The sequence below is a fragment of the Podarcis muralis genome, chromosome 3, assembly GCF_964188315.1.
Source record: "Podarcis muralis chromosome 3, rPodMur119.hap1.1, whole genome shotgun sequence".
Lineage (NCBI taxonomy): Eukaryota > Metazoa > Chordata > Lepidosauria > Squamata > Lacertidae > Podarcis > Podarcis muralis.
Genome location: NC_135657.1, coordinates 29,108,426 through 29,129,897, shown reverse-complemented (window position 1 = coordinate 29,129,897; position 21,472 = coordinate 29,108,426). Strand labels below are relative to the sequence as shown.

Below are 21,472 nucleotides of genomic sequence, written 5' to 3'. Positions count from 1 at the left end.
CTGATCGGCAAGCCTAAGAGGCTCAGTGGTTTAGACCACAGAGCCACCAAGTCAAGTTTCTGGACTTTGCAGGCTACCCATCATATTGAGATGAGATCCTGCTAGTGCTTGATAATTCTATTTCATCCTTTTTAATAAATATACAAATCGTAGGCACAACAAAGACCTGGGAAATTAAACAGATAAAACTCAAGAAATTTATGGCAACTTACTTTTCTATGAGTTTTTAATATTTTCATTTGAATAGCTGTGAAAAAAATGAATTATGTCTATTAATAGGAAATAATCATATTACATGGTTGAAAGCCACAGAGCACAGAAAATTCCATGGCATTTCTTTTCTATATATACTGTCATTTATTGTTCATGGTTACTCTGGCAATTTCTTCAAAATCCAAGCTTGCAGTTTGTCCAGCTCACTTTTGTTTAGTTCATGATAAAGGTTTGGCAAGCTCAGAAACGTAGTCGCTACTCCCAGGGATTTCAACATCTTGTTGGTTTCTTCACCCCACGAATACAGAACCAGTTCATCAGTAGTTCCATGGCACTGAAATAACTCTGGTGGTTCCCTTTCAATTTTCTTCAGCGCCTGTTAGCAAAGGAGACATCTGTGCTGTTACCACAATAGAGAAGCGAAGGGAGATATTTTACAGTAGATACCCAGTGATCCACCTAGATTAGTGAGTGCATGGAATATCCAGCAAGTGTAAGGAACTGCAGAAAGATCAATAAGCAATTGCCCACTGCTTTCTACTTTCAGACCATTGGTCCATCTAAGCCCGTCATTGTTTACTGTGATTAGTAAAGTGTATCAGAGATCTTAGCTTTAAAGTTGAGACCACTGAGTAATCATTATCTTTGCTAAACTAAAATATATTGAAAAGGGAATGTACGGGTTCCCTGCCACTTAATTGGGGGTGGGGGCGGTTACACTCTGGCACAACCTTCTGAGATTTTAAATGGCCACAATGGGACAAACAGCAAAGAGTTCGGTACCCACCTGGTAAACAGCAGAGGTCTTACTGAGGAAGCTCGAAAGAGCAAACACTCCAGCTACATCTTGGTGGTACCTATAGGCTAAGTGCATTGCCATGCCTCCTCCCATTGAAAAACCACCTACGGATTTTTAAGGGGGGGGACAACGTTAAAGCAAACATTCAGAGCTCTGAGAAACTATCGGAAATGCTTTCAGTGATGACTTTCTGCTTTTCAGTACCTTGTAGGAAATATATTTGAGCAAGCTAAAACTTAATCAAGTTGTATAGACTGTACCTTTGTTCACAAAGAAAAATTGCCTGCCAAATGTCTGTGCAGCCCAGTCCATATTGACTGCGATGAATACTTATGATTTTTAACCATTCTCTACCCCACAATATATTTCACTGTATATAAGGACTGTTGCACAGGGATTCCAAGGGACTACTCATACTTTTAGACAAATCAATTAGACTTCTGGTTTACTTGGTGCCCCCTCTTTTTTGTGGCTTCTCAAAGCATGAGAAGGGGAAAATGTGATCTTTTAGATGTCGCTAGACTCCAATTCCCATCAGCCACAGCCAGCATGGTCAATGGTCAGGGATGAAGGGAGTTTGAGTCAACCTCTGGATGGCCACAAATTCCCTTCCATGTCATGGTGAAGTATGAAGACCAAACCGGAATCTAGCAGTGCAATTCTACGGAGGCTTACTGAGGGTTCATCCACACTTCCGTGTGGTCAATGTTTTATACTGCTTGTCTCATGGGTTCTAGGCACAAGTCTGAGAGGATCTTTGTTTGCCCCACTACTTTCCCTGGGAAAGCCGACGGTTTACTGCTGGATCAGAACGGACGCCAATCTGCAGAAAACCTAAAGAGGTAAACAGCAGGTTTCCCCGGGGAAGAGCAGCAGGACGAAAAAACCAACCCTTTCAAACGCATGACTTGAAATCAGGGGAGCCCAAAGAAGTGGCACCCACTATGGCAAATATACAAAGATCTGCAGTGTAAAAGTGCAATCTTGTGCACTTATATGTGGAAATAAATCCCACTTACTCTCAGGTAAACATACAGGGATTGCAACAAAAAATCCCCCCAAAACTGCTTCCCATTTGTCTCATGAAGGCTGTAGTACAAAATCTCCAGGTATCTTCTGAAAGAACAGGTCTGCTATGAAAATGTAGGTATGAACGACTATTACACACTTTGCCCTTTTTTCAAAAAGAAATAACTGCTCACGAGTCCTCTACTTATTTCCTTATGCCCTCCAGCGAATGATGCCATCACCGCAACACTTGTAAAAATACAGTGGACAAGTTTTGCTCTGTATTAATAGATGCATATTTATGGTCAGACGCTGGTGCATAGGGTGCATACATAAAACTAAATACATTTGGATGTTTCAGAATTCAGAGGCAACATGGAGCACATGGAAACCTTGCTCTGAATTTGGAAATGATTTGCAGCAGAATCCTTTGCACGTGTATTCAGAATTAAGTCCCCCTTGATATCAATTGGCCTGGCTCTAAGCTAAGTGTATGCAGGATCACAACTTCTCTCTCTCTCCATTTCTTTTCTTTTTAAAATTCACTTACACTGGAGCTCACAAAGCAACCTGCAATTACTCACTGGCAGCGCTTGATAATGCAGTCACCTTCTGTGAGGACAGAAAAGCTTAAGGCTTTCATGTGGTTCCTGCTATTCAGGAAAAAACCTGAATGCCAGAAGTTGGTTTGTTGAAATTTGGCTTTGTAGGGGGAAGCCTGCAGTTTATTACTCAGAAAAACATGGTCTCCAGGAGAATTATGGAGAGGGAAAGCTTTGCAGGCCCCTGGTCTGGAAACAGTGGGTTTCATTGAAGGGGAAATGCTGTGATTTCAAAGCACCATTCTTACCACGAAAACCTGCACTAGTCCTGCATAAGCTCGTGTTGAGCATAATACGGATGGCACAGTCATAACAAGGGAGTTTTGGGGCCAATTTTCAATGTCTAAAGTGAAATCTAAAAATAAAATGTGTATTTCAATAACTAGGGATGTATGAAATGGACTTGTCAGTGCCAATTTTGTATGTTTCATTTTAAAGTCCATTTCATACAGTTTCTGCAGAAATCTATAGGGTTTTTAAAAGTAATTTTTAAAGTTGCTTTTAAATACATATGTTATCACATGTTATCTCAATGCTCATTGATAATGTTTTCCCAATAAACTCACATTTGTTATGTATTTTGCTAAGGGTTTTTGTTTGTTTGTTTTGAGCCATGAGCTCTATTTCAAAATTTGGAGATGTATGTATTTGCTACTTAATGCCCAAGTGGCTTCTGGTCATTACGTGGTATATTAAGGATAATTACATTCTGATCAGTGTATATATTAGTCCAGGAACTGCATGTTAGATCAGTTTGCTTCTTATTATTAAACAAATTGACAGCCCACTTTACAGCATAAAGCCATCAATGCAGTGAACAATCAAAAAACATAATAAAACAGAAAAACACAAGCTCTGAACACAATCAAATCAATTCAACACACCCTGAAACACAAGAAAACCATCCCTACAAGTTCCAAAACCAGCAAAACAATTTCATCATAAATAAAATTGATATTCCTTAAATGATTGCATTACACATCAGGAGAAGCCTTCTTCTAAAAAAATGCCTTGTGGACCAAACAAAATTCTCTTCCCTCTCTAACAATAACACTTCACTGGATGGACAAAATATCTCTGTCCAATGACGTCACTGTAATACCATACAGACTGAGACATACAAGGTTTGTTTAATCATCTCAGTTATATGTGGTAAGTTGCCTGTGGCAAAAAACAACAGAGCATGGTGCCTCGAAACTTGGCTGTGACTACAATCCTGGCACAGTGATGCTGCTTAAATCTTACTGAAGTGAGCAAGTTTACTGTGCATACACTTGCAGCAGAAATACAGTGGTTGCCATTTAAGTCTGAAATTGGCCACACATAACATAATGGGGGCATTTGGCACAGAACAGCTAAGCAGAGCAGTTGCCCCAGTCAAGTTATTTCAACGAGTTCAGTGCAGGGTGTTATTCAGTAACTGACAGTACCCTTTCTCATTCTTCTTCGTCATCCTGTCCAGACCCAGAAGCCAATGAATATGCCAATATTTATAGGAAAAACGGCAACTTTCATATTCCTTCTCCCATGGCTCAGTAGCTACGGAAGAAGCCTAGCAATCAACAAGAAAGTAGTTGTGTGTCCTGTGTTATTGTAATGAAACAAGGGGTCAAAAACCATGCATGTATTCCTTGGCGTTCTGTCGAGTCTACGGCTCTGTCACAGAAGGTTTATTTTCATTGGCTGCTTATGAAAGTGACTACAGGTGGCAGGAACCCATTGGCTTGGATCAGCATTTCTGTGGCGTACCAAACTCGTAGAAGGAAGAAATAAGGGAGAGAGAAAAAACGGTCCTGAGAAAGCTACAAGAGAGGAAGCGAAGACTTTGAGAGAGAAAGCTAAAAATCATATATGGTTTTACTCCACTTCCAGTACAGCAGAGGTAAAAATTGCAGCTTGCACCCGATCCTGCAATATATGTGACACAAATGGAGATAGGGAATTTGTGGCCTTTCAAATGTTGTTGGACTCCCATCAGCCCCATCTAGCATGGCCAATGGTCAGGGATGATGGGCGTTCAGTAACATCTGGTGAGCCACAATGGAATATTTTCCCAGAATGGGGAACAAAGTAAGAAAGATGAACCGAGAAAATGCAATATACAAAAATAACAAAATCATAGCAACAGATCCAAGAAACAACACATTTAACAATTCTTACATAATTGAAACAAGCAAAACTACAGTGAGGCCAAACTTAAAATGTCTAAATACCTAGGTAAACAAAAAGAAAACAGATCAAGAAACACTAGGGAACATTCCAACCGATTAACTAACCAATAGTTATATCCAGGGCCATCAGTTATTAAGAGTGACTAGTTGCCCATGATGTAATTTGGAACGGGGCCTTTAAACCTATGACTTGGTATGCACAAAGATGAGACTATCTGCTCATCTACTGTCCAGTGTACAGTGGTACCTCAGGTTAAGTACTTAATTCGTTCCGGAGGTCCGTACTTAACCTGAAACTGTTCTTAACCTGAAGCACCACTTTAGCTAATGGGGCCTCCTGCTGCTGCCGCACCACCGGAGCACAATTTCTGTTCTCATCCTGAAGCAAAGTTCTTAACCTGAAGCACTATTTCTGGGTTAGCGGAGTCTGTAACCTGAAGCGTATGTAACCTGAGGTACCACTGTATTCTTATATTCTTCTCTGACTAGGAGCAGATCTCTGGGGTCTCAGAGGTCTTTCGTGACAACTACTTTGTGATCCTTTGAAAATGCAAACAAACCGTGGGTGTCAGGGGTTGAACCTAAGACCTTCTGCACTCAAAGCATGTGCTCAGCTTTGAGCTATGGTTTGTTCACCATGTGCACAGACAATGAACTTAATGTGCATTAGCGTAATGTATTTAAATAGACAAAAAAGAAATGATGCTTAAAAACTGGCAGGCTGTTGAAAATGGAAAAAGTGACAATTATTAAACCAAGAGAAAGCTTGGCTCTAGTCGAGTTATTGAAATGATGCTTACCAGTTGAATTACAGAGTTATTATTTTGTCACTTATGTAAAAAAAAAGATGAGATCTTAAGATACAAGATGTACTCACTGCATTACTTTATTCTTATTTTTAAAAATGGTGTGGTAATTCACCTGCTCTTTTTAAATAGCTCAAAAGGAAGTTTTCCTTGGGCAGCCACCAGTCAGCTCAGCCATCTCTGTGAAGCAGAGCGGTTTCACGCAAAAACATATTCTCCCAAAAGTGAATTTCCAGACAGAAAATGTCTCTCCAGAAGAGCCCCCTCCAAGACCTTGTTTTTCTGGGCCTCGGTGCAATGTGCTGTGTGTAGCTGCCCTCCCAGCCGGTCCTATGGAAGACACCTGCTCCTCTTCATCTGGTTCAGTGTCAGCAGGTAAAATGGCGAAACCAGATCAAACAGGCTCTGTGGACCATTTTCCACAAGCCAGGGCAAGGAGCCACCAAGGCAAGGCAAACAGGGACCTTCAAAGAGCAGGGAGTGGCCAGATCCAGAAAGAAAACAGGCAAGGAGTATTTTGGCTCCGTCGTTCAGGATCTTGGTGGCATCTGGATGGGATTTTAGACATTCCCACATTAAAAGTAACTTTTCTCAATATTGGATTATTCATTGGTGTGCTCTCAACACCAATTTCACTCAAATGTGAAGAGAACTTTTTCCTCATGTGAGAAATCACACACGAAGAGAGGGCATAGTATGTTGTCAACCTATGGGCTGTATTCTATCCACAGGCCCCATCAGTGCCAAGATTTACTTTCCCCATCTTTCATCCTCTGCGTGCCCCATACCCTTCCCAAATCTGCTCCCCTAAACGGTTAGGGGGCTCCCTTCAAACCAATTTAGGGGGCATGGAGTGGGAGAACGTTCTGTGGCTCAAGCAGAAATCCTTGCGCTGGTGGAACATTCACTTTGCTTCATCATCCCTTCCCCAAAGCACTGGGATAGCCCTGGTAAAGTCCTGGATAGCCCCTTAATAATATTCTGATGTACTGATTGTATTGTGTTGTAACCATTTTACTGGAAACTGCTCTGGGATTGCAATGCAACGGAGGGCAGTTCATAAATGAAATAGGGTAGAATGCCATGTGATGTTAAAGACTCACTTGTCTGTCCTTTGCTAGGTCTGCTAGTGGCGTTTGCTTGGAAAAAAACCAAAAAACAACATCCACAAGGATGTTGCCCTGCTCAAGTCTCGTCAAAACTGACTGGGAGCTGTGGAAGGGGATGACCATGATGGCAGGAATGGGAGAAGGCAGCTAGCACTGCCCTCTCCACCTGCTGTGTGGGGAACAACGGCCATTTAGCTCCCCTTTTCACAGAAGTAATTTGCTCAGTGGCCATTCCATCACACAATTCAACTTTTGTAGCCACGAAAAGTCAGCGTGTTTACTTAGGCCTTTTCACATATTTCTGGCTTGCATTGCCACAATCCCTCTGAAACAGAAGCAGTGCTTCTACCACCTCCCAGGCACAGCATCTCATTCCTCCCACAAGTGTGGTGCTGCATGCAGCAAAGAAAACCCAACACATGGGCACCAGCTTGCAAATGGGCCATCCAGTTGAATCTCATTCCTCCCTATCCCTTTTTTTATTATGTCTATTAGGAGGTTAAGCCTGCAGTCAGGGACGGCATTGTTTTCTTAATCTTAACTTATGTACTGCGCCTGGAAAACCTGGAGCGCTTTCCAAATAAAGTAGCATTATTCTTGTGCAGTTGCTAGCTCTTTCAACAGAGTTCTGCACAGCAGAACTTCCCTTTTTCAGATAATAAGATGGAATCTGTTCCAACTACTGCTCTGCTTCTTATCCCAACTGGGATGCAAAGAAAACCTATGTCAGGTGGTGTCAAGACATGCCTGTCCTGTTTCCTTCAAAAGACCCATCTCAAATGAAGCAGATGGGCCTCCTCTTTGCAACAGAACCTCCGTGTTATGAACTCTGGTGAAACAGAACTTGCTTCCAACTATAATGGCTGAAGATAGCACCGAAAAGACATTAGCACAACCCCTACCTAAGCATTCAGGGATTCCTTGGCTGCTCAAAGCCTCTATAACCACTCACCACATTCCCCGGTTTGGCTCCACTCACAGGATGAGCTCTCTTACAAATGTCAAATATTTTCTTCTCTCTAAATCTTACCCAAGAGTATCCTGTTCTTTCCAATGCCGCTTTTAACTTCGTCATCAATCAAACTCGTAAGTGCTTGACACATTGAGTCAATGGTTTCAATATGTTCCGGGCAATCATTAGAGATCTTATATCTGTCATGCCACACGTTGGACAAGGACCCTCTCATCGGTGTATATGGTCTGGAAGAAAAGTCGATGAAAAAGGTGTAAGAAGAAAACTAATATACAGCCATGGAAATCAGGAAGCCATGCTACATCATAGGGCCTCTCCATGTGTGCCAGGGTGGGGGTGGTGATGGATGGCTGTCACTCAGCCACCCAGGTAAGGCTCAAATTACGGGTGGCTGTCTTAGTAATTTGGAGGGAATGTATGTCAAGAAGGGATGCCTGCATAAGAGAAGAAGTCCATTGCCCCAAGCAATTGTACCTAGATTGGTTCGTTGTTACAACTCATCAGATCTTACAGAGTGAAAAAGGCAGTCAAGGGGAAAGCCTGAGATTTAAGGTAGAATAGTAAGCTTTACTTAACATCAAGAACTTGGACCAATGGATGGAGCCACAGACCAGACTTGGCTTCAGGTTCTCTTTACAGCTATGAATACAGTAGGTGGATTTAGCTTGCTGTTTGTATCACGTTCCTAATGGAGATTTCCACAAGGCGAACAAGACCATATTTACTTTGAATGTAAAATATACGGCAGAAATTCTTTATTTGGCTTTTTAAACCCTTCCAGTAATCTGGACCACAGACAGCCCTAGTATTGAGATATACGGTAAGTGGAGCTGCGTATATCTGTGTGTGATACCATTAAGACCAGTGTATAAAATCAACCAACCAACAGCACCACCGTATTGAATTGTTGGGTTGCTTTGGAGACTAGGTATCTGCGATTCTCTCAGTTTAGAACTAGGAGATTAAAAAGAGCCCCAAGTGTACCATGTCTTTCTGCTTATAGCAAAACTGTAATGTGTTTTCATAGATTATATCCAATTGCCATGTTGTATCCTTGGGGGTCCAAGGATTACACCAGCACATGAAGGTGGTGAATGGATGGAAGGATCCTGAGTGAGAGACAGGGAAGGGAAGACCTCCCAGGTTGAGAGACTTGGGAGAAGAAGGGAAAGCTCCCAGGTGAGAGCTGGGAGAGTCTACCACTTTCTGTGCGAGACGAGAGTCAAGAGATCTCTTTGAGAGAGGACTCCATGTTTTGTTTTCTCTTTCTCTGTTTTTACTTAGATAAGTTTATTTTATCTTATTATATCATGAAAAAGCTTCAAGAAAATCTTATGGAAAAAGACCCCCCCCCCCTCAAATTGCTCTGTTGTATGCTCCCTTGGCAACATCTGCTTTAAAGGTGGCATATAAAAGATTCTAATGAATCACAAATACAACTTTTCAGTGCATGTTCATTATTTCCTTGGTCGCTCCCTACATGGTGCATATTGTCCATTCCTATATGGGACTGCATCCCTTTGGATTAACATTTTCAATAGATGACTTGAATGGCATCTGTAAATGTGGTTCCTCCTTAATGACAACTGGTGGCCTGATTTAGGAACTGCAGGTGTACCAGAATTTATACTTGTTGACTATGGGGTTTGTAACAGCTTACAGGTACGGCTTTGGTTTGAAATTGCAGTTCAATTTCCCACTAAAGGAGACGGTTTACAAACTTTCCATCCCCATATTTCCATGCGACTGAAACTATTCCATGTTAAATGTATGGAATCTGTGTTAAAGGTGGCTTATAAATACTTATACTTATAAATACCGTGATGGGGTGAGCTCCCGTTGCTCGGTCCCTGCTCCTGCCAACCTAGCAGTTCGAAAGCATGTCAAAGTGCATGTAGATAAATAGGTACTGCTCCGGCAGGAAGGTAAACGGCATTTCCATTCACTGCTCTGGTTCGCCAGAAGCGGCTTAGTCATGCTGGCCACATGACCCGGAAGATGTACGCCGGCTCCCTCGGCCAGTAAAGCGCGATGAGCGCCGCAACCCCAGAGTCGGCCATGACTGGACCTAATGGTCAGGGGTCCCTTTACCTTTATAAATACTTTAACCCAAGAGCTGACACCACTGTGTGTGATTTGATCTTCATTAACCCAACGCAACTGGCTCATAGTTACCACAATGCACATATGGAACTCCCCTTTTCATATAGAGCTCCCCTGTTCTTTTCAACATGTGCAGCCATTCCTCCAAAAGTCTGTATCCTTTGTCTCCATTAATGCTAACGGTACCCTGCCTGACCCTTTTGCACATGATCTGCTCTTCTAAATCAGAATGCAAGAGAAGGTTTAGTTCAAAATGCATGTGCTTAAACAAGGGGTGCTGCCCCCTCGTCTTTTTTTTTTTTTTTAAGTGTAACAGAAAGAAGAATTTGTAGGTCATTCCTTCCAAGAAGCTCTGGAACCCAGCCTAGTTCCAGGACCATCAATCCCGTTTAGCAGCAAAATAAAACATTTGTCAGGTAAGGGACGATACAGTGTGGATCTGAAGCCTAATTTTAATGGGCAGTTAGGCTGTCAGGTGGTACAGAGAAGCAAACACTGCACCTTTTAATTATTTTTTTAAAAAGAAGCAGCCAGCAGAGCCTTTTCTTGCAAACTGCGTGTGCTAAATCTGGGTAGACGTGGCTATAGTAAAGATGCCATTCCTTCAACAACAGAACAAAGAGGTTTCTTTTCTTTTCTTGACGTCCCTCTTTGTGTGGATTAATCCGCTGGTACTAGCTCCTGACGTCTCTTGGCTCTCATCCCATTGGCAAAAGAAGCGTTCGCCATCAGCACCGATGCCAGCGTTTTCAACTACCACTCTGAAGAGCAGATTAATGTATGTGCACATGCAAAAATAACAATCTAAAAATGTCAGCTCTGCTTCTTCATTGTAATAAATGCCGTCTGCTGAAATTTCTTCTGCTTCCATCAGCCCTGGGCAGAACCCAACCAAAGTTACACAATGCTTAAAGTGTCCCCGATTTCAACGCGAGTTGATTTAACCACTTGGCCCAAGATCTCATCCATTTTAGTTCTTCACCCATCAAAGATGGAAGCATATGCTTAATTACTTTCCTGAATCTGCGCCTAAGGCTTTGCAGTAAGGTTTTCCAGTTTCCATGTCCATATGCTATAAAGCCAAGCCGACTTCAAAACCTCAAAACATCATTAAAAGGGATTAAAATAATTTCTAACACAAAAAAGAAGTCATCCTCTACTAGAAACAGCCATATACTTTAAACCTGCCCCTGTATCACTTCTTTGGCTCCAAACTTTCAGAAAATTTAGGATGCAAATCTTAATGGATTGGTTTTAAAGCATAAGCTAGAATGCATTTCAGGTTTATATTTATGCAGGGATAAAGCTGGCCATCCAAAATTCCTCAGGGACTATCTAGGCATCCAAACCTAGCATCTTCACCCCCATCATTCAGCCTGGACACTGAGGTCCAGCGCCAAGGGCCTTCTGGTGGTTCCCTGATTGTGAGAAGTGAGGTTACAGGGAACCAGGCAGAGGGCCTTCTCAGTGGTGGCACCCGCCCTGTGGAACGCCCTCCCTACAGATGTCAAGGAAATAAACAACTATCTGACTTTTAGAAGACATCTGAAGGCAGCCCTGTTTAGGGAAGTTTTTAATATTTGAAGTTTTATTCTGTTTTTAGTCTTCTGTTGGGAGCTGCCCAGAGTGGCTGGGGAAACCCAGCCAGATGGGTGGGGCACATATAATAAAAATTATTATTATTAATTAGTGATTCTGTACCGTGGCCAGATAAGGAGCGAGGGACCTGCTATGAGAAGCTCGAGGTGGGGTGGGTGGGAGTCTGCATTGGTTTGTAAGCCATTTTCCACAAATATTTACTCAAATGAAAAGAGATCAAAATTCTTTGCAAAATGTATCCTAAAAAGCACATAAGTTATCTGTTGGCTATTGAAAAGAACACATGTAGGGTATCTCTGTTTACTGATAGGTTAACTCTGGATTTGCAGTGGGAAGAATTTCAAGAAGGAAATGCTACATAACGCAAAGATTCTTTGACCTAGATTTGCTGAAGGGAAACATAAAAAGGTATGGCATAGTTGTTTCAAAAAAGGGGAGACGACATAATTTTAACTTGACCACGTTAGCTGCTACAATGCCAATTTAAACTATCACTTTCTATTGAACAGAAAGGCAACAACAAAAAAAGGAGCAGTATTTTGTTCAAATTTAGACATTCAAAAAAACACAAAATGCTTAAGTCACACTTCCAGCAGCTGAAACATAAATCTGCAGCTATGTCTGCCCCGTTTGCTTTTAAAAACCACTTGGACAGACGTGGCAGCGCATGGTATTTTTTAAAGCCCTGACTTCAGTTACAGCACATTTACTCACAATGATGAAAAGACAAAAAGGATTAAGATTGCAATCTTATGCAGTTTTACCTGCAAAAAAGCCTCACTAAACATAGTGGGGCTTGCTTCTGAGTAAGCATGTCTTTGATTACGCTAGAAGTTATATTTAACCACTGAAAGTTGATGCAGTTGTTATTTCTACATCTCCCTTAATTCAATGACTCATGCAAATGCAAACCGTAATTCCCAGCCGGTAAGTTTGCCAGCGTTTGCAAAAGTATCGTTTGGCCACAACTATGAACCTTCTAGAACTCTGCTTTCGAAAAACACATCCCTTAAATTTACCTCCTGCATGCAAACCAGAGGGAGGGAGGCTCCCCTTTAAGTTGTTATTGACTATCAATTCCCAACAGCTGCAGCCAGCAATCCCAGGGGTGGGTCAGGGATAATGGGGGTGGGGCACACTTCCTCATGTCAGATGTAAACACTGGCTAACACACTATGTCCTTGCAGGCTTTTGGACCCAGCGACAGGAGAACCCTGAGAACAGTACATGGGCAGGGGGAAGTTCTTCCGGCTGGATTGCTTGCATGGAAGGAAGGAATGGAAAAGTGTGATTCTCCACCCCATGAGTCTTGCGGCTCCTTCAATGTTATCACTTGTGGCCTGAATCAGCGCAATGGACACAATACGTGTGTTAATTGGCTTACCCATGCTAGAATCCCTGTGTTACCAAGTGCCGGCTTTTTGTGAATGAGACCATATAACACCGGTCTTGAAAGACCTACGCTGGCTCCCAGTATGTTTCCGAGCACAATTCAAAGTGTTGGTGCTGACCTTTAAAGCCCTAAATGGCCTCGGTCCAGTATACCTGAAGGAGCGTCTCCACCTCCATCGTTCTGCCCGGACACTGAGGTCCAGCACCGAGGGCCTTCTGGCAGTTCCCTCGCTGCGAGAAGCCAAGTTACAGGGAACCAGGCCTTCTCGGTAGTGGCGCCCGCCTTGTGGAACGCCCTCCCACCAGATGTCAAAGAGAAAAACAACTACCAAACTTTTAGAAGACATCTGAAGGCAGGCCTGTTTAGGGAAGCTTTTAATGTTTAATAGGTTATTGTATTTTAGTGTTCTGTTGAAAGCCGCCCAGAGTGGCTGGGGAGGCCCAGACAGATGGGCGGGGTATAAATAATATATTATTATTATTATTATTATTATTATTATTATTATTATTATTATTATTATTATTATTATCATCATCATCATCATCATCAGCTGGACTTCTCTTCCTTTCCTTCTGATGCTACTATTTACACTCCCATTTACACTATGGTTTGTGTGTGTATGAGGCTGGCCTCTTGGTGGTCTCTGATTGGCCATTGTGAGAACTAGACGGGCTGCTGGCCTGGTTCAGCAGGCTCTTATGTGTGTATAACATCACACACACACACACACACACACACGAGGGTAACATGTCATGCATCTGATGAAGCAGATTGTAGTCCGTAAAAGCGTACGCCGTTTTCAATCTGTTAGTCCTTAAGGGGCCACAAGACTCTCCGTTAATGTTTCAAGGCACCTTATCGTTCCTGTTGCAGCACAAAAGTATGCCTGTCATAGCACAGTTTGGGAATCACAGATTTACACCAAATTCTGACTGTGGGAAGACAGCCTATACTTAAAGTATTCCCCACAGATGTTTATCACATTGGTTGATGACTTTTCCAGGCAAACTCTGCCATGCTGGCCTTGTCGCTGAAAGTGAGCTGTGGTTGCATTGCTTAAAAATGGAAGAAAAAAAGAAGGCTCTGCCTACTTTTCACACAGACCTGGCAACATTGCATCACAAAACCTAAAATATTCCCACCCACAAATTGATGCCTGTGCTGCAATTGGCACGCTCTATATGCTAATCATTGACTTAGTGGCACAACAAATCTTAGGGTTGCACAGCTGGCCTGCTGGCACCAGGGAGATGGAATCAGGTTAATTCCAGTAATTCAGATTAATTAATTAGTGGGTCAAAGAAACAGCTTTTGAGAGCCAACTAAACACCGCACAGAGTGTTATGCTGCATAAGCTATTTCTGCCATTCACCCTGATTGGACTTGCCTTCCTCAGCATCATTAATAAAGGTCTCAACAGCGGCAGTACATTAGAGCCCAAAAATAAAGAGAGAGAGAAAGAGAGAGGAAGGACAATGGCTTTAGAAAGGTTTCCTCTAATCTCTGGGAAACAGTGCCATCAGACTCACTGCAGGTAACTCAGGAAATGTGAATGGGGTTGACAATTTGCGAGCACTGAAGCCAAAGATCCTAACAAGAGCCATTTATTTAAAAACAAATATAGAAACTGAGCATTATTTTTTATTCTTTTCTAGGGGGTAGTATACACATGTGCACATGTGTGGGGGGGGAGTCACAATTACATGTACTGCAAAATCCTGAAATAATTGTTCTAATTTTCTTTTTTTAAAAGAATAAAAAGCTTTATTGTTCCACTTCAAAAAGCAATTGCATATATGCTCGCTGGAGGCTTTGACACTAGGATTTTTTTCCAGATGGAGGATGCTGGATTTATTAATCAACTAGGGAACCTGTATTGCTATTCATACCGAGGGATAATTCATTGAGAACCCCAGTACATACAGTGGTACCCCGCAAGACGAACGCCTCGCAAGACGGAAAACCTGCTAGACGAAAGGGTTTTCCGTTTTGGAGGCGCTTCGCAAAACGAATTTCCCTATGGGCTTGCTTCGCAAGACGAAAGCCCATAGGGAAATCTCCGGGACAGCGGGGAAGCGCAGCCTTCCAGCCAAGTCGGGGGGCAGCGGCAAGGGCGCGCTGCGCCTCTCCCGCTGTCCCCCGAGTTTGCGGGGCTGGCGATGGGGAGGAGCAGGCTTCTCCCCCCGCCAGCCTTCCAGCCAAGTCGGGGGGCAGCGGCAAGGGCGCGCTGCGCCTCTCCCGCTGTCCCCCGAGTTTGCGGGGCTGGCGACGGGGAGGAGCAGGTTTCTCCCCCCGCCAGCCTTCCAGCCAAGTCGGGGGGCAGCGGGAAGGGCGCGCTGCGTTTCTCCGCTGTCCCGGACGGCTTTCAAAAGCCTGCCTTCAAAAGCCGTCCGGGACAGCGGAGAAACGCGCTGCCTTTCTCCGCTCTCCCGGGAAGGCAGGCAGGTCCAGGACTTCTTCTGAAGGCGGGCGGGGGGCGAAAATATTTGTCCCCCCTGCCTGCCTTCCCAGGGGCTTTTAAATCGCCCCGGACAGCGGAGAAGTCCTCCGCTGTCCCGGGCGATTTTAAAATGCCGCCCGCCAGCATTTTAAGATTGCCCCGGACAGCGGAGAAGTCCTCCGCTGTCCCGGGGTTTTTTAAAATGCTGGGGGTGGGAAGAAAAGCCCTTGCCCCCCCCCCCAGCCTTCAGAAGAGGTCGGGGGACAGACTGTCCCCGGACCTGGTCTGAAGGCGGTTTCCCTAGGAACGCATTAATTGATTTTCAATGCATTCCTATGGGAAACCGTGCATCGCAAGACGAAAAACTCGCAAGACGAAGAGACTTGCGGAACGAATTAATTTCGTCTTGCGAGGCACCACTGTATTGAAGAGCAGAGGTGGAGTGTTCTGCCCTCCTCCTTTAAGGGGTTAAATATCAGAAGTCAAATAAACACAGTATACAGCTTACTTACAACTTTCCATCACATTGGGGGTAAATGCGAATGTCACAACGTATCTGGAGAAAAGTAGTTTTGCAAATTCAACTTAGGACATATCTGCAAACTTTTATGTCAATTAGTTACAACCTTAATAACAAGCAGCTTTTAAAGAAGGGAATAAAGGAAGGCTAGTATGAAAATGCATTAAAGAAATACCTGGCAGGAGCTGTTGGATAAATGACTTTTATATGCTGGAAAGACAAATCGTGACTCAAAACTCCTTTGATCCAGTCTCTTATTCCTTGGCCGGTATCACCTAAGTACGGTAATACAGAAAGATAAAGGCTAATTTAGATAATGCCATGCAATGCCAAAGGCCAGGCCTGTTCTTTGTAATACACAAATATAGAATTGCATTATCCAAGAGAAAAACAGAACGTCATCTGGACAAAGGTGCTCAGCCTTATTGGATTTCAGGATAACTAACCACTCAATGACCAAGTTCAGGTGATCATTCCAGGCTCCATACGCTATGGAGCTGGGACTCCTCCCCCAGTGCCCTTCCCATTCTCCTGTTATAGATCAGTTTTTGTGCAAAGATCCTGGCTTGTATTAAGCCAGATAACTGAAGCAGGGAACACTGCCTTAACGTCAGTTAACAAGCCAGGATCACATTGTCCAAAGATTACCCCAAACAAATTCCCAGGTGAGCACATGTGGTTTTGTGATAGTTGGAGGACTTTTGTCTCCCATTTTTGCAAACCGGTGAAACCAAAGCTCCTCTATGAATAACAATGATAAATTATGAGTATATTAGAGAAAAATATTGTAAGGGAAAGGAAGGCAAGTCAGAAAGCTTAACAAATTTGAGTATTTGAACTTCTCGTAGGAATGTTTCACAACAAGAGGAGCCAATGGACCACCTACTCCCACTGAATCCTTTTCTCACAGGGGCAAACCAGATAATGATTTTTTTATTTATTAGATGCTTGTGGGAAACTGGCAAGCAGGACCCAGGCACAAGAGCAGACTCCCCTCCAAAAGATTCCAGCAACTGCTAATCAGCATGACTGCTTCTGTCTATGGAAGCAGAGCACAGCCCATCATGGCTAGTACCCATTGACAGCCCTCTCCTCCTCCATGAATCTGTCCAATCTTCTTCTGAAGCCATCTATCAACAACAACAATTTATTATTTATACCCCGCCCATCTGGCTGGGTTTCCCCAGCCACTCTGGGCGGCTCCCAACTGAATATTAAAAACACAATATAGCATTACACATTAAAAGCTTCCCTAAACAGGGCTGCCTTCAGAGGTATTCTAAAAGTAAGATAGTTGCTTATTGACATCTGATAGGAGGGTGTTCCACAGGGCAGGTGCCACTACTGAGAAGGCCCTCTGCCTGGTTCCCTGTAACCTCACTTCTCGCAGTGAGGGAACAGCCAGCAGGCCCTCGGAGCTGGACCTCAGTGTCTGGGCCGAACAATGGGGGTGGAGACGCTCCTTCAGGTATACTGGACAGAGGCCATTGAGGGCTTTAAAGGTCAGCACTAACACACTGAATTGTGCCCAGAAACGTTGTTGTTGTTGTTTAGTCGTGTCCGACTCTTTGTGACCCCATGGACCAGAGCACACCAGGCACTCCTGTCTTCCACTGCCTCCCGCAGTTTGGTCAAACTCATGCTGGTAGCTTCGAGAACACTATCCAACCACCTCGTCCTCTGTCGTCCCCTTCTCCTTGTGCCCTCCATCTATCCCAACATCAGGGTCTTTTCCAGGGAGTCTTCTCTTCTCATGAGGTGGCCAAAGTATTGGGGCCTCAGCTTCAGGACCTGTCCTTCCAGTGAGCCCTCAGGGCTGATTTCCTTAAGAATGGATAGGTTTGATCTTCTTGCAGTCCATGGGACTCTCAAGAGTCTCCTCCAGCACCATAACTCAAAAGCATCAATTCTTCAGCGATCAGCCTTCTTTATGGTCCAGCTCTCACTTCCATACATCACTACTGGGAAAACAATAGCTTTAACTCTACGGACCTTGGTCGGCAAGGTGATGTCTCTGCTGGTGAGAAACTGGGAGCCAATGTAGGTGTTTCAGGACCGGTGTTATATGGTATTGGTGGCCACTCCCAGTCACCAGTCTAGCTGCCACATTCTGGATTAATTGCAGTTTCCGAGTCACCTTCAAAGGTAGCCCCACGCAGAGCACATTGCAGTAGTCCAAGTGAAGCATACACAAGACAGTCCACTGGCAGGTAGGGTCTCAGCCTGTATACCAGATGGAGCTGGTAGACAGCTGCCCTGGACACAGAATTGACCTGCGCCTCCATGGACAGCCGTGAGTCCAAAATGACTCCCAGGCTGCGCACCTGGTCCTTCAGGGGCACAATTACCCCATTCAGGACCAGGGAGTCCTCCACACCAGCCTACCCCCTGTCCCCCAAGAACAGTACTTCTGTCTTGTCAGGATTCAACCTCAATCTGTTAGCCACCATCCATCCTCCAACGGCCTCCAGGCACTCACACAGGACCTTCACTGTCCTCTCTGGTTCTGATTTAAAAGAGAGGTAGAGCTGGGTGTCATCTGCATACACCCAGCCCAAGCCCCCTGATGATCTCTCCCAGCGGCTTCATACAGATGTTGAAAAGCATGGGGGAGAGGACAGAACCCTGCGGCACCCCACAAGTGAGAGCCCAGGGGTCTGAACACTCATCCTCCAACACCACTTTCTGCACACAGCCCAGGAGAAAGGAGTGGAACAACTGTATAACAGTGTCCCCAGCTCCCAACCCCTGTAGACAGTCCAGAAGGATGTTATGGTTGATGGTATCAAAGCCCACTGAAAGATCCAGCAGAACTAGGAAACAGCTTTCACCTTTGTCCCTAGCCTGCCGGAGACCATCAACCATCCAAGTGGTTGGCCATCATTGCCTCCTGTGGCATTGAGTCCCATAGTTTCTAAGTCATCCAGCATGCAGCTTCATTTCCCAACCTATCATTTAACAACAAATTATGAAATTCCCCCAGGCCAGTCTAGTCTTCAATGTATATTAATGAGAGCTTCCAAGATGCACACCAAATCTTTATGGTTGATGCACGTTCAGGGAGAGAGGCTTCCCTACCCTTCACGACCCTCCAAATATTGTTGGGTTTTCTGCTTCCACAGCGGCCAACCTGATACCAATGCAAAGCGGACAGGCAGGACCTGAACACAACACTGTCTTCCTTACTTGGGATTCTCAGAAATTGGCATTCAGGGATATAATGCTTCTGGCAGTGACTCATGGCCTGATACTGTGCCATGCCATCCTTTGGTCCTCTTTCCCCCTCAGCTGCAACATCCTGAAATCTACACACCAAGGGGGTATGAGAAAAGGGACTCAGAGTTCATACTCTGAATAAATTTTCACTTGAGGAACAGATGTTGTCTCTGGGCCTCGTACTCGCAACTACAGCTCCCCCCCCCCCCCGATTTCCAATGAAAAACGATCCCTTATAAACACAAGTTTACACTCAGGTAGTAAAAACATTTTAAACAACTTTAGAGTGCTATAACCCCTTTCACACTTTTTTTTGTAAAAAAAAAAGTTTATTTAAAACCACATCTAAAAGCCTTTGATCTAGTCCACCTACGCAAACACTACAAATGAAAGGGCTGGAAGAGGATAGCACCTGCCGAGGAATAACAATCTCAGCATGCCTGTGGTCAGGTAAACAAGGTAGCCCTAAGGTGATGAAAGTTTCACAGGCGCTAAAGTACTCTGAGGCGGAGCACGTGCTGTCCACACATACCGTCCGTCCCCAAAATCAGCTTAAAAATCAGTGCAAACTGAAAGGCAATGGAAACGCAGAAGGCATGCACTTCTAAGGTGCAACTGCTTTTGGTACTGTTGTAGCTAGGAAGTGGATATCAACGTGGAGCGAGATGCCAGTCCACAGGAAGAATGTCACTCGGACCTGTCCCCCTAAAGTGCGCTTCCAGACCGTCACTAATTTCGGGTGGGATTCAATTATATACTGTCAAATTCCAGTTCTGCAATTAAAGGCGATTTGTAGCTCTTGCGCAACAAACCTGCTTCCCCAATGGAACTATTGTTTATAGCTTTAGTTTTGCAATAAGGAAGTCACAAGAAAATGTTGCCCAATCTCTCTGTAAACAAACAAGCCAATACACAAAGAATGGGGAACCTGGTGCCCTGCAGCTCCTGCTGGGATTACAGCTCCTGTCATTCCTGGCTATTGGCTATGCTGGCTGGGACTGATGGGTGACTGATTCCAGTAACACCAGAATGGCCAATTTCCCAGGCCCATTTAAATGATCACCACCCAGATGTAAAATGGCAGGTACACCATGCATTTGAAGCACATCCAATACTCATTTAAGGCATGCAATTTCCTCCAAAGAACCCTGGGAACCATAGCTTGCTATGGGAATTTTAGCTGTGAGGGGGAAACGGCCGTCCCCAGGTTAACCAGGGGGAAGTCACGTGCTTTAAATGTGCACCGGATGTGCTTTGAATTCTCAGGCACAACTTTCATCCAGCAATGTGCCACCCGAGGGCATCCACATCTCTGCAAATTCATCCAGGATTGAGACCACCTTTCCGGCTGGCTTGAACTTCTGAAACCTTTCTTTTCAAGGAAGAGCTGTGGACACTCCCTTGGGAGCTGGCGAGAGGTTTTTAAGCAAAGGTTGGACGGCCATCTGACATGGATGCTTTTTGAGATTCCTGCATTGCAGAGGGTTGGACTAGATGACTCTCGGGGGTCCCTTCAAACTCTACAACTGCATGATTCCTTGCACAAAGAAGGAACAAAAGCCAGTATATAGAAAACTCCCTACGCCCCTTTCTGTGCGCCTTTGCTGTGAAATGGCACCGCAACCGCCCACTCCCTTATTGGCGAAGCTTGGGGAGGCTTCCGCGGTGGCGCCCCCTGTAGACCGGCTCTGCGGTCGGACTCATCCACCTGAGCCGTGGAGGAAGATGACGGAAGCCGTGTGTCTCCCCGCGGGGGCCACCACGCTCCTCTGCAGCGCCGCTGGAGCCGCCATGGCTGTCCCAACCCTCCGGAGAAAAGGGGCGGCCAAGGCGCACAGCGCCGGCGCGTCGCAGGGAAAGTCCGCGCGCTTCCATTGGAGGAGGAAGCCCTTTGCGTAAAAGCGCAGGCGCGGCTGCCGCTCTGGGTTAGGCGGCTGGGAGGAAAAGCGAAGGCGGGTAGGCTGCGCAGCTCCGTCCAGCGCTGGGTTAGCGGTCCTCAACCTGTGGGTCCCTAGATGTTGTTGGACTACAACTCCCATCTTCCCTGAGCTTGCTAGCTAGGGGTGATGGGAGTTGTAGTTCAACAACATCTGGGGACCCACTGCAAGCCGTGGATTGAAATGCGCCCAACTCCGCGTGGTATTGCAACGTTAGAAGGAGACGAGGGGAACTGCAGGGGAGAGTTGCTTTTTCCTTTTTTTTTTTTTAAACAGTGCAGTCTCATACTTAACATGAGTAATTCCCATTGACATCAACGGGGCGTATCCCAAGGGAGTCGGCATAGGATTGCAACCTGATTGCTAAGAAATACCTGGAAACGGTTCTCTGATCTGTAAGGTGTTTCTGCTAGTCAGCGATGCGATTCTCTGTAGGTAGCACGGGGAGGAGGGGAATGCGCTCTCCCCAGGGCCTTGTTTTGTTTCGTTTCGTTTTCTTATCAACATACAATTCAGGGTTGAGCCCTCATACTTAAAGCAGCTGCCAGCGTTGTGCACAGCGTACACATTAACGGCAACACAA

The 21,472-nt window shown here is 44.8% G+C and overlaps 1 protein-coding gene across 2 annotated transcripts; it reads right to left on the bottom strand.

Annotated features, from left to right (window-relative positions):
* Nucleotides 1-208: 208 nt before the first annotated feature.
* On the bottom strand, nucleotides 209-20,842 carry LYPLAL1 (lysophospholipase like 1). Of its 2 annotated transcripts, XM_028724617.2 has the most exons (5): nucleotides 20,661-20,814; nucleotides 15,912-16,011; nucleotides 7,739-7,908; nucleotides 1,001-1,116; nucleotides 209-589 (listed from the first exon to the last, which is right to left on the bottom strand). In XM_028724617.2, the coding sequence occupies exons 1-5, from the start codon at nucleotides 20,743-20,745 to the stop codon at nucleotides 371-373; spliced, it is 690 nt and encodes a 229-aa protein (XP_028580450.2). In that variant the 5' UTR covers nucleotides 20,746-20,814; the 3' UTR covers nucleotides 209-370. The 2 variants fall into 2 exon arrangements, with proteins under 2 accessions (XP_028580450.2, XP_028580451.2); XM_028724618.2 differs by lacking the exon at nucleotides 15,912-16,011 and having other exon boundaries at nucleotides 20,661-20,842.
* Between the last annotated feature and the right edge of the window lie 630 nt (nucleotides 20,843-21,472).

Coding starts and splice junctions, on each gene's coding strand:
- LYPLAL1 (XM_028724617.2), bottom strand. CDS start 20,745: ATGGCGGCTCCAGCGGCGCTGCAGAGGAGCGTGGTGGCCCCCGCGGGG. Junction 16,012..20,660: donor CATCTTCCTCCACGGCTCAG/GTGGATGAGTCC, acceptor TACCGTACTTAG/GTGATACCGGCCAAGGAATA. Junction 7,909..15,911: donor TATCCAACAGCTCCTGCCAG/GTATTTCTTTAA, acceptor CTTTTCTTCCAG/ACCATATACACCGATGAGAG.